At 50.8% G+C, this 16,248-nt stretch overlaps 1 protein-coding gene across 1 annotated transcript in view; it reads right to left on the bottom strand.

The window, feature by feature from the left end:
- ST14 (ST14 transmembrane serine protease matriptase) overlaps positions 1-16,248 on the bottom strand; it is a 52,362-nt gene that overhangs the window by 19,661 nt on the left and 16,453 nt on the right. The window contains exons 2-7 of the mRNA XM_008021529.3: positions 2,490-2,649; positions 2,108-2,235; positions 1,826-1,896; positions 852-1,009; positions 600-635; positions 68-308 (exon numbers count right to left, since the gene is read on the bottom strand). Coding sequence (XP_008019720.2) covers positions 68-308; positions 600-635; positions 852-1,009; positions 1,826-1,896; positions 2,108-2,235; positions 2,490-2,649 — 794 coding nt within the window. The remainder of the gene's footprint in view (positions 1-67; positions 309-599; positions 636-851; positions 1,010-1,825; positions 1,897-2,107; positions 2,236-2,489; positions 2,650-16,248) is intronic.

Here is a 16,248-nt window from a genome sequence, read left to right as displayed (position 1 = left end):
AGAAGCTGGCCCCCTATGGTGCAGCTGCCAAGCTCCCACAGCCCCACCCGCCCCCTGGGGTACTCACTGCACCAGGGCGTGGGGCTCCATGGGGCTCAGGGTGTTGTACACCGTCACCAGGTCGCTGCCACGCTCATCACAGGACGCAAGGTCAAAGCTGCGGAAGGTGAGGCTCAGCACTGAGTCGGCATCCCCTCGCAGGGCCCACTGGCAGCGGGCATGAGCGGGGTAGGGGCTGTCAGGGAATCCAGGCGTGGTGAAGCGCATCACCTCCACACCACGGGCGTGCAGGGCAAAGCTGCAGCTGTCTGTGCCAGAGACAAGAAGAAGGGCGTGTGTGGGGGCAGGACTGGGCAGAGCTGGGGGAGGAACCTGAGACCCCATGGGCCTGGCCCCTTTGAGATGCCCCAGGCTGCCCTGGGCCTCGGGAAATCAGGAAAGGGGCTTCTCAGAAGGGCCTGGAAGAGGAAGGGCCTGGAAAGATCATCGTAGTGTACTTCATTCAGAGGGACATGCACTGGGGACCCCACTGGCTCAAGGGCATCTGGCCACATCTCCCCTCTTCCCCACCCAGAGGAGGAGGTGGGCACGGTACTTACTGTCCTGGGTCCTCTGTACAGTTTTGGGGTCAGTGGCTGAAGAATAAGAAGGAGAATAAAGAATTTCCTGATACAATCCATTTCCTTATCTCTGCTTCCTTATTATCTAAAGGGAGGTGCCCGGCCAGCACGTAATCTTCTCTCTGGTGCACTGGGCCCTGGGAGTGCCGGTCCCCTGCAATGGTCCAGGGCCCAGCCCCACTCCATGGAAGGCTGGCCAGTCCCATGCCCACCCCTGGCCCTCGGACTCACGGAAAGCCACCACTGAGGTGACCACAAAGGACTTCAGGGAGCGCGCCCGCGGGGGCAGCATGACTACACGTTCCTCGGCCATGACGCGCTCGGCCTCCTCCACCAGGTGCTGCGGGATACTGAACTCAGACCAGTAATAGGCGATGACACTGCCCTCGCTGGGGAGAGAGCGGGGGGCGCCTGAGGCAGAGCTCTGGGCCCCATTTCCCCCACGTGCGCCTAGAGCGACTCCAGGGCACGTGGGTTGCTCAGGCCACCTGCAGGGGCCCACCTGGGCCCTCCATCTGCAGAGGCCCTGCCCCAGCTCCTCTTTTGTGTCACCCCTCTTCCCACCCCGAAGCAAGAGGACTTGCCCCTTTGCCCGCTGCTCTCAGTCTCATCCCCCACCAGACCAATTCTGGAGGCCGCTCAGGGGTAGGAATGAGGCGGGGGGAACCCACTGGAATTTGCCCACAAGCGAGGACACCCCGAGTGTCACCTTCCTGAGCCTGTTTTCTGACCTGAGAAAGGAACTGGGAATGCCACCTGCTACACAGCATTCCCCAGGGTTCAAACGAACTAGCAAAATAAAAAGCAGTTTGAGAAGAAAGTCTATTTTTTTACAAAAGTATGCGTGAAAAACTATACAAGCACAGAAAATATGGGGACTCATTGAAGCCTGCCTGAGCACCCCGACTCCCCCAAACCCAAATGTGGAAAAACAACAAAGAATCGCAGCCATTCCTGGCATCATGCCAAGCACTTCACAGTCCTTTGGGCAGCTCATCACAGCAACAGCTGCAGTCACCTTTGCCATGGGGGCAGAAGAGTCAGGCTGCCAAGTAACGCACAGGAGGACGCGGCGAGGACCCTCCTTGGTTCTCCAGGCCAGGACCTCCAGCACCATCTCCCGCTTTCTGCCCCACCCACTGCACTCCGATCATACTCCCAGCCAGTCTGGGATGCATCCCACTGAGCCTTCTGTCTGCACCCACCTGAAGGCTGTCACGGCCGACTCCTTGTGGTAGGGGCCCAGGAACGGGACTCCGCTGTACAGCAGCTTCAGCTGAGGAAGGGCAGAGACTCAAGGCAGGCCCCACACAGCGATGACACTGCCCTAAGCCCGGGCTGCCCCCTCCCCTCCGGGGCCCGGGGCCCCGTCCCAGATCACCCCGATCCCAGGGCCCTGGGAGCACAGGCGAGGTACGTCCCTGCTGCCCAGCAGGTGGGACACCAGGGCACACAGCCAGGCAGGGCTCTGAGCAGGCTGCACTCACCGCGTCCTTCACCTTGCCGGCCAGGCTTACAAACTCGGTGGAGTTGGAGTTCTCATAGGCATCCACAAAGTTCTCATTTGTGATCCTCAGGTAGCCATTGAAGACCTTCTGGACACGCACGTCCCGGTCTGTGTGAGAGCAGAAGGCGCTCGGTCAGGGGAGGTGGTACCACCCCGCCGGTCCCTCGCCGTCCACAACGGGGAATGAATGGCGGGAGGGAGCAATGGGCCAGCCCTGACTGCTTCCCATCACCCCCATCAGGCTTCCAGAGAGGCCAAGAGACCCTCGTGTCCTCAGTAGGCGGCCCTGGGTCTGTCCACTGAGGGAGGAGGGACAGCCACCCCTCCTCGTCCTCCCCGGAGCCAGCCCCTGCTTTACTCACACTGCAAATGCCACACCAGGGAGCCGATCCCCAGTGAGACCAAGAGGAGGCCAATCAGCACGGCTGCCAGCACCACCCAGCGCCCCGGGCCATGCTTTTCCACCTTCTTGACGTTGTTGACCGGCAGGAACTCCACGCCTTCCTCCAAGCCATTCACTTTCTGCCGGGAGAGAGGTGCCACCACTCAGACCCTCTCACCCCTCTCCCCCTGCGCCCCGCTGGGGAAGATGTTCACATTTTGTGAGGTCCGGCTTGGAGAAGAAAGCAGGGGCTTGGGTGAGAAGAAGGGGGCTTCCCCCAGAGGCATGGGGACCACTGCCCAGAGCGCAGACTCTGAGACATGAACCCTGGGCATGCTCTGGGAGGAACATGAGGTCGGCCTTCCGGACCACGCACCTCAGGGTCTGGACAGCACCACGCGATCATTGCTTACGAATTGTTCATTTAAATTAAAACGCAATGAAGGGCTGTCGAAACCCGGTCTTCGAGGTCTTCCCTTCAGTGAATCATCTTTGACATAGGTGGGTGCCCCGGAGAGGGGCCCCAGGCCAGGACCATGACTGGCAACTATGGTGCCCCTGTGCAGGCACTGCTCCCTGGGACACAGCCCCTACCAGATTCAGTCCCCCTATCACCTGGCCCAGGAGCCTGTGGCCAGCACTCAACTGCACACCCTACCCAGTGGCCTTAACCAGCCAAAAGTAAAAAGGGGGTGCCGTCGTGGAAAAAAACTGCTCTGTGTTTAACCTGGGGAACCCCAGTCCAGGACCGGAAAGCACAGTGAGAGGCCCACTGTGGGAATCCACACCCATGCGCAGCCCCAAGAGAAGGAAAAGCAAACAAACCAAATGCCCAACAAACAGGATGGCGACTTCCCTGGGTTCCTCCCTGCCAAGGGTATCCATGAGGAGGGGCCAGAATACGAAGGGGCAGGTGGGGTGTCTGCTGCCCACAGTGACGGACTGGCAAAGGTTTCTGCCCATAGCACATGCCATCTACCCGCCCTGAATCCTGGGGACGCACCATGGCCTGGCGCTGTGGCACTTTCAGTTTAACTACCTCATACCCACTCAATACGGCTCACAACAAAAGCAACAGCCCATCCCAAACCCACGTGTTGGCCCTTTTAACGGTTTCCTGATGTCGTTCTTCTGGTGGTGATCTCATAATTCGACAGTGTAAATTTAAGCTGACATGTCTTGGTTTGTGACATTTACCCACTATGAACTCACTGCATGAAAGATTCTCCTCACTCTTGCCTTACTGGGATACTTAAAACTCCAATTTTGGTTTCCTAATTGGCTATATTTATGACTTGATCTAATATCACACACAGAAACACATCCCAGACGGCCACTTAAAATGTCTTCAAGCTGCTTGTTCTGGAGTCGTCTCTGTATTTCTAAATAATATGGCAACACCATAATCTCTTGACTCATCCATCTAGAAATCGGTTGACTTTCTATTATGACAATGTGGATTTTAGTGTCCTTCCGCCCTTTCTCTCCCAATCCTCCCGATAGTTAAAAGCCCAAAGTTGAAAAAAAAAAAATCATATCCATACTCTAGGTTTTCATTATTAGCCTGTGAAAATATTGGTCACTATTATGTTTCCTTTCTTTGTACAATTTCTTTGTTTTTCCTGCTGTGAATTTTCACTTACTGGGGTTACTTTTTAATTTGTACCCAAATCTTTACATACAGTCTAAGAGCTCTGCAGTACTTCTCAATCTTCTACATATAAAATCTGTTAAATAACTTATTTCATATTCTTTCTGAGGGCCACACTTCTAGAGCCCCCTGTCCTTTCTCATAGCAGTTGTCCAGAACTTCCTTCACCATCACCCTGAGGATTTTTCTTAATCTTCTTCTGCATTAAAACCCTTATTTCCTGGATTCCATGTCTTCATCTTTCTTGGTTTACACTTCATTTTGGTGGAACATATACTTTTTTAAAAATTTTTTCTAGCTATAAAGACCCAGAAGAGACGAACATTTACTTTCTGAGAAGAATGTTTTTTGATACTTTGCATGTTTCTGAAAATACCCTAATTCTACACTCACATTTATGGAAGTTTGGCTGGGTATAGAACTACAGGTTTAAAATAATTTTCACTTAGAATTTTGAGGGCTCAGGCTGGACGCAGTGGCTCACGCCTGTAATCCCAGCACTTTGGGAGGCCGAGGCACGTGGATCATCTGATGTCGGCAGTTCGAGACCAGCCTGGCCAACGTGGTGAAACCCCGTCTCTGCTAACAACACAAAAATTAGCTGGGTGTGGTGGCACGTGCATGTAATCCCAACTACTCAGGAGGCTGAGGCAGGAGAATCGCTTGAACCCAGGAGGCAGAGGTTGCAGCGAGCTGAGATTGCACCACTGTACTCCAGCCTGGGTGGCAGACTGAAACTGTCTTAAAAAAAAGAAAAGAAAAGAAAAGAAAAGAATTCTGATGGCTCTATTGTTTTTTAGCTTCTAATTTGTTTTTGAGAAATATGATAATATTATAAACTCATTATCTTTTACTTATGACTTTGCTGTCTTCCTCTGAAAGCCTTGAGGATGTGCTTTGAATTGGGTCTTTTTGTTTCCTTGAGACAGGGTCTTGCTGTGATGCCGAGGCTGGAGTGCAGTGGTCTAATCATAGCTCACTGTAACCTTGAACTCCGGAGCTCAGGCAATCCTCCCAGCTCAGCCTCCTGAGTAGGTAGGACTATAGCTGTACACCACCGTGTCCAGTTAATTTTTTAATAATTTTTTGTAGAGGCAAGGTCTTGCTATGTTGCCCAGGCTGGTCTCGAACTCCTGGCCTCAAGCTATCCTTTCATCTCAGCCTCCCAAAGTGATTTTCCTGTCTTATTTTTTAGATTATGTCTCCTTTTCATCTTCCCTGGTCTACCTTTCTTTAATCCTTATTATATTTATCCTCTATTTATCCTTTCTCTGTATTATCCATCTCATTATTTTTAACCTTTCAATTGAGTTTTTCATTCTTGGTATCAAAATTTTAATTTCTAAGAGCTTTCTTGTTCTTTGAATTTTCCTCTTTTATGGCATCTTGTATTTGCTTCATGAATGCAAAACCTTCTCATCTTTATATTTCCATTGAGTATCTTTTCCCTGTTTTTGACTTTCTCTGCCATGTTGAAGACTTTCCTCAAATGCTGGGGGATCCTGGATGGTTATTTTTATTTAGAAACAAGCTCCTGAAGGCTGTTTGGAAGACTCTGTGTGCATGCCTTGCCACAACTGGCTTCACTGGGGGGGACACAAGTAAGTGGCGAAAAAGATTTTTTTCTGGGCACTCCCAACTGTTAGACTATATATATCTTCCTGTGGATGGTTCCATTGCTCCAGAGAATAATTTTCTAATCTCCTGGCTGGAGTGATTCAAACCCAGCCACTAGCATTCAGGAACATGTAGAAGAGACTCTTTCCCCTTCTTTTCACCTCTCACGACAGCTTTCCTCTGTACCTGGGGTCCTCAAGCCCAGATATTCTTTGATTCGATCTCTCCCGACTATTTTTCCCATCCACTGTGGGAGTCTGCTGGGGTCTTTGTCTTTTGGCTTGGGGCCAAGGTGGAGATTTGGGGATTTCCAACAATGTCCTTTCTTGTCTCACCTCTGTCTTCTAGAATACTTGAGCCCAATCTTTTCTGAGCCTGGCAGAGAAGAGACCATTACCAAAGAAATACTGGAAGGATATTTCCAAGAGCTGAAGAGAGTCCTAAATCTTCCAATTCAAAGGGCTCAGTGAATGGTGAGAAAGACAAATGAAGCAGCACATATAGCCAAACAGACTGTATTGCGATGACATTTTTGAACATCATGGATAAGAATGGATCCTCTACGCCTCTAGCTGTCATCTTTTCTCTCCTGTATTTTGTGTTTCTTCAGCGTTTGGTTCTATTTTGGGAATTTCTTTGACTTGCTCTTGCAAACCTTCCATTAAATTTAAAAAATAGCTTCATTGAGGTATTATTGCATAAAATAAAGTGTATATATTTAAGTGTACAATTTTGGGCATCCATATGCACCCATGAAACCATCCACAGCTAAGATGATGCCCATGTCCATGGCCTTCAAAGTCTCCTCCTGGCCCCTCCCACATGTTCCTCCCTGAATCCATTTCCTGTCCCCAAGAAACCACGCATCTGCTTCAGGCTGCTTTTCCCAGAGCTTTATGTAAATAGAATTCTGCAGTATGCACTCTTCCATCTGGCTACTTTCACTCCACACGATTCCTCTGAGACTCACCCAGGTTCCTGTGTGCATAGCAGTGCATGCCTTTCGGTTGTTGCTGCATTTATCCCATCGTTTGGGTACACAAGCATGTGTTTACCTGTTCACCTACTGATGGACATTTGGGGTGTCTCCAATCTGAGGTCATTACAAATAGAGCTGCCAAAAACGCTCCCATGGCTGTCTTTGTACTGGCATATCAGCAATGAACAACTGGAAACTAAAACTAAAAGACACCATTTACAATAGCTTCAAAAATATGAAATACTTAGAGGTAAATCTGACAAAAAATGCACAAAACCTGTACACTGAAAGATGCAAAATACTGCTGGGAGAAATTCTAAAAGACCTAAATTAGTTAAGCAATATATGCTGTTCATGGATTAGAAGACTCAATATTAAGATGTCTATTCTCAAATTTAGCTACAGATGCAATGCAATCTTCTTTTTAAGATACAGGGTCTTGCTATGTTACCCAGGCTGGTCTTGAACTCCTGGCTTTAGCAACCCTCCTGCCTCAGCCTCCTGAGTAGCTGGGACTACAGGGTGCACCGCTGTACCCAGCTGCAACTAGATATTTTTATATTATCTTTGGAACTTCCCCTTTGACTTTCTTTCAGGCTAGGTTTTCTTTAGACATCTGGTGGCTTCTGGTAGTCTAATCATACTTAAGAATGAGAAAACAGAGATTTCAGCTAGACTCTGAACAGACTGTGTATGTGTATATAAGTATAAGAAATGTAGCTGGGAACAGTGGCTCCCACCTGTAATCCCAGCACTTTGGGAGGCTGAGGCAGGCGGATCATTTGAGGTCAGGAGTTCGAGACCAGCCTGACCAACATGGTGAAACCCCTGTCTCTACTAAAAATACAAAACAATTAGGCAGGCGTGGTGGTGCATGCCTGTAGTCCCAGTCACTCAGGAGGCTGAGGCAGGAGAATGGCTTGAACCCGGGAGGCGGAGGTTGCAGTGAGCTGAGATCATGCCACTGCCCTACAGCCTGGGCAAGAGAGTGAGACTCTGTCTCGAAAAAAAAAAAAAAGAAATGTAGGCTGGGTGTGGTAGCTCACGCCTCTAATCCCAGCACTTTGGGAGGACGAGGCAGGTAGATCACCTGAGGTCAGGAGTTTGAGACCAGCCTGGCCAACATGGTGAAACCCCATCTCTACTAAAAATACAAAAAAATTAGCCAGGCGTGGTGGTGCACGCCTGTAATCCCAGCTACTCAGGGGGCTGAGGCATGACAATCGCTTGAATCCGGGAGGCAGAGGTTGCAGTGAGCCAAAATCCTGCCATTACACTCCAGCCTGGGCAACAAGAGCGAAACTCCATCTCAAAAAAGGAAAAAAAAAAAAAAAAGTAACAAAAGTGGCCGGGCGCGGTGGCTTATGCCTGCAATCCCAGCACTTTTGGAGGCCAAGGCAAGCGGATCACCTGAGGTCAAGAGTTTGAGACCAGCCTGGTCAACATGGGGAAACCCCATCTCTACTAAAAATACAAAAAAATTAGCTGGGTGTGGTGGCGGACGCCTGTAATCCCAGCTACTCGGGAGGCTGAAGTACAAGAGTCTCTTGAACCCGGGAGGCGGAGATTGCAGTGAGCTGAGATCACACCACTGCACTCCAGCCTGGGCAACCGAGTGAGACTTGGTCTCAAAAAAAAAAAAAAGAAAAAAAAAAAAGAAATTTAACAAAAGGGCCAGGCATGGTGGCTCACATCTGCACTGTGAAAGGCCAAGGTGGGCAGATCACTTGAGCCCAGGAGTTCCAGACCAGCGTGGCCAAAATGGCTAAACCCCATCTCCTCAAAAACACAAAAAAAACTAGCCAGGCATGGCAGCATGCACCTGTAGTCCTGGCTACTCAGGAGGCTGAGGCAGGAGGATGATCTGAGCCCAGGGAGGCTGAGGCTACAGTGAGCCATACTACTACCTTTCAGCCTGGGCGAGACAGCAAGACCAAGGAAAGAAGAAGGAAAGAAGAAGGAAAGAAGAAGGAAAGGAAAGAAGAAGGAAAGGAAAGAGGAAGGGAAGGAAAGAGGAAGGGAAGGGAAGGGAAGGGGGAAGGGAAGGGGGAAGGGAAGGGGGAAGGGAAGGGGGAAGGGGGAAGGGAAGGGGGAAGGGAAGGGGAAGGGAAAGGGAAGGGGAAGGGGAAGGGAAGGGGAAGGGGAAGGGAAGGGGAAGGGGAAGGGAAGGGGAAGGGAAGGGGAAGGGGAAGGGGAAGGGGAAGGGGAAGGGAAGGGGAAGGGGAAGGGAAGGGGAAGGGAAGGGGAAGGGGAAGGGAAGGGGAAGGGAAGGGGAAGGGAAAGGGAAGGGGAAGGGAAGGGGAAGGGGAAGGGAAGGGGAAGGGGAAAGGAAAGGGAAGGGGAAAGGAAAGGGAAGGGGAAAGGAAAGGGAAGGGGAAAGGAAAGGAAAGGGGAAAGGAAAGGGGAAAGGAAAGGGGAAAGGAAAGGAAAGGGGAAAGGAAAGGGGAAAGGAAAGGAAAGGAAAGGAAAGGGGAAAGGAAAGGGGAAAGGAAAGGAAAGGGGAAAGGAAAGGGGAAAGGAAAGGAAAGGAAAGGAGAAAGGAAAGGAAAGGAAAGGAAAGGAAAGCAGAGGAGAGGAGAGGAGAGGAAAAGAAAAGGAAGGGAGGGAGGGAGGGAGGGAGGGGAAGGGAGGAGAAAAGGAAAGAAAAGGAAGAAAGAAAGGAAAGAAAGAAAGAAAGAGGGAAAAGAGGGAGGGAGAGAGAGAAGGAAGGAAGGAAAAAGGAAGGAAGGAAAGAAGGAAGGAAGGAAGGAAGGAAGGAAGGAAGGAAGGAAGGAAGGGTAACAAAATAATAATTTATTATGTTTAGATGTAAATCCAATTCACAGGGTAATTTCACAACCATGTTCGTACTGGACCTTCACAACAATCCTGTGACTCATTCCAGACTGGCTGGTGCTATCACCCCTGTTATACAGAGAAGGTAGGGAAGAATGCTAATTTTGCAAGGTCACCCAGCACTTGGTGGCAGATCCAGAATCTGGTCCTGGTTTACTGCCTCCCAGTGTGGTTAGGTTCCAGAATTCAGGGAGCAAGGATTCAGGGAAACAGGAAAGTAGGCAGAGACTCCCATGAGAAGGGGGAAGGTGGCTGAGGGCATTGACTCAGGGGTCTCCCCAGGCTCTGCCATGGAGCGAGGCTGCCAGCAGTGGCGCTAGCTCAATGGTGGGTCCTCTGTCCTCCCTGCAGTGTGAGCTCTGTGGCGCCACTCAGCCCAAAAGTGCTGTCTAATCAGTAACTGGGCTGCTTCCTTTTATAACCTTAGCTCTTGGCTCCATTTTCAGGTGTAACAGAGATACTGTTGCATAATCCCATCGTTTTATTGATAAGAACACTGAGGCTGAAAGAGAGGGAGAGGCCTGTTCCTCCAAGGTCACAAAGCTAATAAAGTCGGTGAAGCAGCAAAGCTCTTTTAACTCCTGGGTGGTGGAGGAGGAAGGAGGAGGTCTCAGGGAGCTCCCATCCACTTAGACAACTGTAGACATAACACCTCCCTATGGGGCCACAGCCAACGGGCGAGATCCTGTGCCTGTGCCTGCTTTCACTTCTCTTGTCTCTCTTTCTTAAAAGCAAACATATTTGCAGGTGCACACAAAAAACAGTGCTATGAAGCCAGGTGTCTGCTTACCATAAACGCAGATAGAGGCCACGTACCTATCACAGCCTCTTCCTGCTGGCCCACTTTAGTTAGATCCTGGCCAGACGGCCCAGAAACACAGCAGCTCGGCTCCAGGCCACTCAGACAAGGGAGCGAGGAATGACTTCCTGGCGCGAGGTTGGGGATAAGGGCTCGGGACAAGCAGGGTACAGACCCTAAAGGGTCAGGATCTAACAGGGACCACCACCATCCCACCCACAGGGGCGAGATCAGACCACCATCCCACCCAGCAGACAGGAGATCAGACTACCAACCCACCCAGCAGAGGTGGATCAGACCACCATCCCACCCAGCAGACAGGAGATCAGACCACCATCCCACCCAGCAGAGGCGGATCAGACCACCATCCCACCCAGCAGACAGGAGATCAGACCACCATCCCACCCAGCAGAGGCGGATCAGACCACCATCCCACCCAGCAGACACAAGATCCAACCATCGCCATCCCACCCAACTTTCCTCAGAGAGAGAGGGGTCAGATCCAGAAACCCAGGAAGGGGAGTGGAGGAGTCCTGGAGCACACCCTATTTCATCTTATCTCGTCGTTTGAAGCACACTAGAGCAACTGATGCATATCCTCCCCAAGGCCAGGCTCTCCAAAATGAAAAGAAAAAAACACTGATTTCTAGAGGGCCAAAAAAAGAGACCTATTTTATTTGATAATATAGGAAAGATTCTTGCGGCCAGCCTACTCTCATTAAGTCAGAGAAACTCACCAGGGCTGAAAACTAAATGCTGAGCTAACAAAAACTGTGTGAGTCAACCCGAGAATCCTCCCTCTGAGAGGAACGCTCTCCTGGTTCCTCAAACACACTCAGACCTGTCGCTGAGTGCAAACTCTGCAGGGCCCACGACCCCACTGGCTCTGGGGACCAACAAGTCCAAAGCCAGAATTTGCCATGGGTAGCTCAGAGCATGGTTCTCCTTAGAGAGAAGCAACGGGGAAGGGCCCCTACACTTATCAACAACAAAAATACTACCAACTGCCCACAAAGCCACACAAGATTCCAACCAAAGCAGACAGGGAAAAATGAAGCTTCGGGCCAGACCCTTTCTAAAGATCGTTCCTCACGTGGCTAAGGTTGGGTGTGATCTGCTAGGAAGGAAGGGGCTGAACCTGGAAACCTGAAGAGGTCCCTTGGAATCCCGGGGAGGGACTGTGAAGGGCAATCGCATGACAATGGTAACCTGTTTCTGAGGCTGAAAATCAAGGTCAAGGGGCAGGGGCAATGCCACCGGCTAGGGACACAGCTGTGCTGCTCAGACCTGAGGCGAGGACAGGGGTGGCTGGATTTGTGTGCTGCTGCCAAGTGCCACTGACTTGTGGCCAAGGCTCTTGACTGACACACTCAGTGACTCAGTGTACCCACCCACCAGGCGGGACAGATTTCAATCCCATGATGTCATCACCCCCACCAGGGTCATGAGAACCATAAACTATCCCTGTAATTGTTCAAGCGAGAAAGGAGAGCAGAGCCCGAGCACCTGCAGGGGCTCCCGGGGAAGAAAGCATTCTGTGGCAGGTCGAAGCTGCCTTCCTTTGCAAGGAAACATGGAGCCAGCACAACCTCGTGGGCGCTCCCTGCCGGACTGGCTAGAAGGTTGTGCTGGATCCTAGCCAGATTCCCTGGATACCCAGCACGACTCGAGCCCGCCTCAGAGGACAGCAGGGAACGACTGCCAACAACGAATTCTGTGTTTGTCACCTGGGCAATGCTGAGCTGAGACAGATACCAGAGGGACGCTGCAGGAAGGCCTCTTCATCAGGCTGCTGGTTATAAAAGGGACCTGTCTCCAGCTAGGAGGGACCCCACATACACAGGCCCTCCCTAGTTAAATCAGCAGCCACCGGGAAGCTCCAGGAGCTGTGCACAGAGCAGGCAGTCAGCAGGCTCCTGAGGGCGGGACTTCACCCCACCTGCCACCATGGCAGTCCAGGGCCCAGCACGGGACCTCACAAGAGAGGACACTTGAGTGCTTATCTGGGGATGACCCAGGGGCAAATGAGAAAGGAAAAGAAACCCCACACTGGAATCCTCCCACTCACTCCCCAACTAGGGACAATCGATCTCTCGAGAAGCCAATTTTCACGAAACCTGCAAAAGCCTACAGTGCCCATTGATTGCAACCCCCAGCATCTCCTGGACTTGTCTGGTCGTGAAAAAGAACAATAGGCCGGGCGCGGTGGCTCAAGCCTGTAATCCCAGCACTTTGGGAGGCCGAGACGGGCGGATCACGAGGTCAGGAGATCGAGACCATCCTGGCTAACCCGGTGAAACCCCGTCTCTACTAAAAAAAAATACAAAAAACTAGCCGGGCGAGGTGGCGGGCGCCTGTAGTCCCAGCTACTCGGGAGGCTGAGGCAGGAGAATGGCGTGAACCCGGGAGGCGGAGCTTGCAGTGAGCAGAGATCCGGCCACTGCACTCCAGCCTGGGCGACAGAGCGAGACTCCGTCTCAAAAAAAAAAAAAAAAGAAAAAGAACAATAAAAATCAACTGAAACAAATGCAGTGTTTGTTCCACATCCAGATTCGCAAACCCCTCTCCCTGGAGATGCTGATGTCATGTGTCAGGAGCAGGGCCTGGGATTTGGAAGTTTTTATCAAGTGCCTCAGGTCATTCTTGGGAACCTGAAAGTTGGAGAAACTCCACCCACCATTTCCTGGAGGCTCACCCCTTCCCGTCACCAGCAGGAGGAGCTGACTTAGTCTCAGTTGGTCTATTTTGGGCAACCACCTGGGATGCAGGGAAGCTGCTGTGCCAGGTTGAACTTTGCTTCACACCTTGGGGACCCTCCCACAATTGGTTATAAGCAGAGTCCCAGAAGTCCCTGAGGCTATCACTTTTCCCAGAAATACACACTCCAGCTCCTCCTGGGAGAGCACAGGGCCAGCTGCAGGCCCAGCCAGCTGGTAGTAGACGCCCCCAAACCCCAGCCCGCCCACCTTTCCCTTTGGCCCGTCACCGCCCTCAGCTGCCTCACCAGAAGGAGCTGCTGGAAAACAGGTGGGGCTGCAGGGCCCCAAGGAAGATCCAGAAATATCTGTAGATCTGTAACCCCAGCCCATCAGGGGAACACAGAGCTGACCCACAGCCAAGAACTCCCACTGAAGGAAGTAAACCACGAGTCTCCACACCTGGTTACAGCCCAAAGGAAAGTCCCCCAGGGCCTGACTCAGCCGGCTATGAGGACGTTGTCAACACAAAAACCCAGTGGTTCTCTGCCAGCGAGCAGCCAACTCCTGCAGGTGTCAAGTCCCATCCCAACTCCCAGCACTGCCCAGGGCCCTCCCTATGCAGCCAAGGGACCAGGAGCCTTGTACAGAGCACCCTTGACATAGGTAACGCCATCTTAGAAAAAGATTTCATCTTACATTTCACAGGGCACTTTGCCAATAGGAACAAGACGTTTTGCTTAATAAATAAAGACTACATCCAACCAGATAAGGGAATACACAAGCACACTCCTTCACTGTCGTTCCAGAGGCCTCTGTGGCCATAAAAAGAGCAGGACTTCGGCAGCTCAAGATGCCATCTTCACTGACACCATTTTGCTGTCACTCGTGATAAGCACCCAGAATCTGCCAATGAAGGCTCTGCCAACATCAGAAACTCTTCCCTGCAAGATCAACAAATGACCCAGCTCACACCAGGAGATTCTTTTATCTTCGTGGCTCTCCCTGGACTGGTTTGTTAACCCTTTTTCCTATCCCCTTTCTCTTGATGTTAAATGTTACTTTGATGTGGAATGTTTAACCTGTACTTCTATATATTGGTTAAGAATATTATTATGTATAGTTTGCAATATTGACTGGAGTGGTTTGAGCCTGTGTGCCTGAGGCTCTGACTGCGGAGTGAATGGGAAGTACTAAGGAGAACTGTCTCTTTGGGAACTCCATGCGGCCATGGCTTGTGTGATTGAAGTCGCATCAATAAATCTGACCTTGTGGAAGGACACAAAGGTGCACAGACCTGGTTGTCTCTGACCTCATACCACTCATGAGAATTGGCACAGTCAGCTTACTGGACATAGATGGCATAGTTGATTCTAAGGCCAAAGCCTCCACTAAAACTTAAATTAGAAATCAAGCCGTTTGAAAAAACAAACTGCCACCCTCTTGAAAAAGAGACATCATCTCACTTCACCTCGAAAGTCTGGCTCCCTGAGGAAAACCTCAGGTGATGGGGTTCTTTACCCAGGTCCTGCAGCTCTAAGAGCTGACAAGGTCTTGGCTGTTGCCAGGTGGAGCCAGAAAGGCTCATAGCAAGTGTGGTCTCAACTTAGGAGATGGCGATTGACAAAACAAATTTTTTTTTTTTTTTTTTTTTTTGGAGACAGAGTTTCGCTCTTGTCACCCAGGCTGGAGTGCAATGGTGCCATCTCGGCTCACTGCAACCTCCACCTCCTGGATTCAAGTGACTCTCCTGCCTCAGCCTCCCGAGTAGCTGGGATTACAGGTGCCTGCCACCATGCCTGGCTAATTTTTGTATTTTTAGTAGAGACGGGGTTTCACCACGTTTGCCGGGATGGTCTCAATCTCTTGTCCTGGTGATCTGCCCACCTCAGCCTCCCAAAGTGCTGGGATTACAGGCGTCAGCCACTGCGCTCGGCCTAAAAACAAATTTTAACTTGGCTGAAAGAAGAGGAAGCCAGTGGTTGCATAACCCCCACTCATACGGTTGGCTAAGGTGGGAAATGGAACCATTGCCCAAATAGAGTTGGAGGTCAGAAAGACTCCCTGTATGACCCCCTGAGGATGTACAGTCATACTTGAGGACCCTAAAAATGTTAAGCCCGGCCAGGTGCGGTGGCTCACGCCTATAATCCCAGCACTCTGGGAGACCGAGGCAGGCAGATCACAAGGTCAGGAGATCAAGACCATCTTGGCTAACACAGTGAAATCCCATCCCTACTAAAAATACAAAAAAATCAGCCAGGCGTGGTGGGACGGGCCTGTAGTCTCAGCTATTTGGGAGGCTGAAGTACGAGAATCACTAGAACCCAGGAGGCAGAGGTTGCAGTGAACCGAGATCATGCCACTGCACTCCAGCCTGGGTGCAGAGTAAGACTCCACCTCAAAAAAAAAAAAAAAAAAAAGTTAAGCCCCAAAAGAAAAACTCCCTGCACTTTTAATGCAAAGTATCTGACAGATTGCTAGACAGGCAAAGAGCCAGCTCAAAGAATTTTAAGGAAAAGTAAATCCCCGTCAGAGGTAACTTTTAGGGAGGAACCCCTGGGACCAAAGGAGCCCCCTGCAGAGAACTTAGGAGATTACAATGAGCTTTGGGGTGGGTATATATAGCAAGATGTATAATAACTAGAAAAATAGTTACCAAAGATACTATGAGAATCACAGTCCTCAGGACACCAATGAGGACAGAGAATACACCACAGCAGAGTTACGAAAACTAAGAACAGATTTTTGCCAAAGACAGAGCACAGATGCAGACCGGCCCCTCCACCTGTGGGAGAATGGAGCAGACACCATGGCACTATCGAGCACAGAAACGCATCACATCCCTACACAAGCAGGAAACTATCATGAGCTATTACAAAACTACCAAACCATAAACCATTAGAACCATCAACAAATCAGCTAAGGCTGGGTGTGGCGGCTCACACCTGTAATTTCAGTACTTTGGGAGACTGAGGCAGGTGGAGTGAGGAGTTTGAAACCAGCCTGGCCAACATGGTGAAATCCCGTCTCTACTAAAAATACAAAATTAGCTGGATGTGGTGGCACATGCCTGTAGTGCCAGGTACTCAGTAGGCTGAGACAGGAGAATCGCTTGAACCCAGGGGGTGGAAGTTGCAGTGAGCCGAGATTGCGCCACTG

The sequence above is a fragment of the Chlorocebus sabaeus genome, chromosome 1 (assembly GCF_047675955.1).
Source record: "Chlorocebus sabaeus isolate Y175 chromosome 1, mChlSab1.0.hap1, whole genome shotgun sequence".
Taxonomy (NCBI): domain Eukaryota; kingdom Metazoa; phylum Chordata; class Mammalia; order Primates; family Cercopithecidae; genus Chlorocebus; species Chlorocebus sabaeus.
This window is presented reverse-complemented; position numbering and strand designations above follow the sequence as displayed.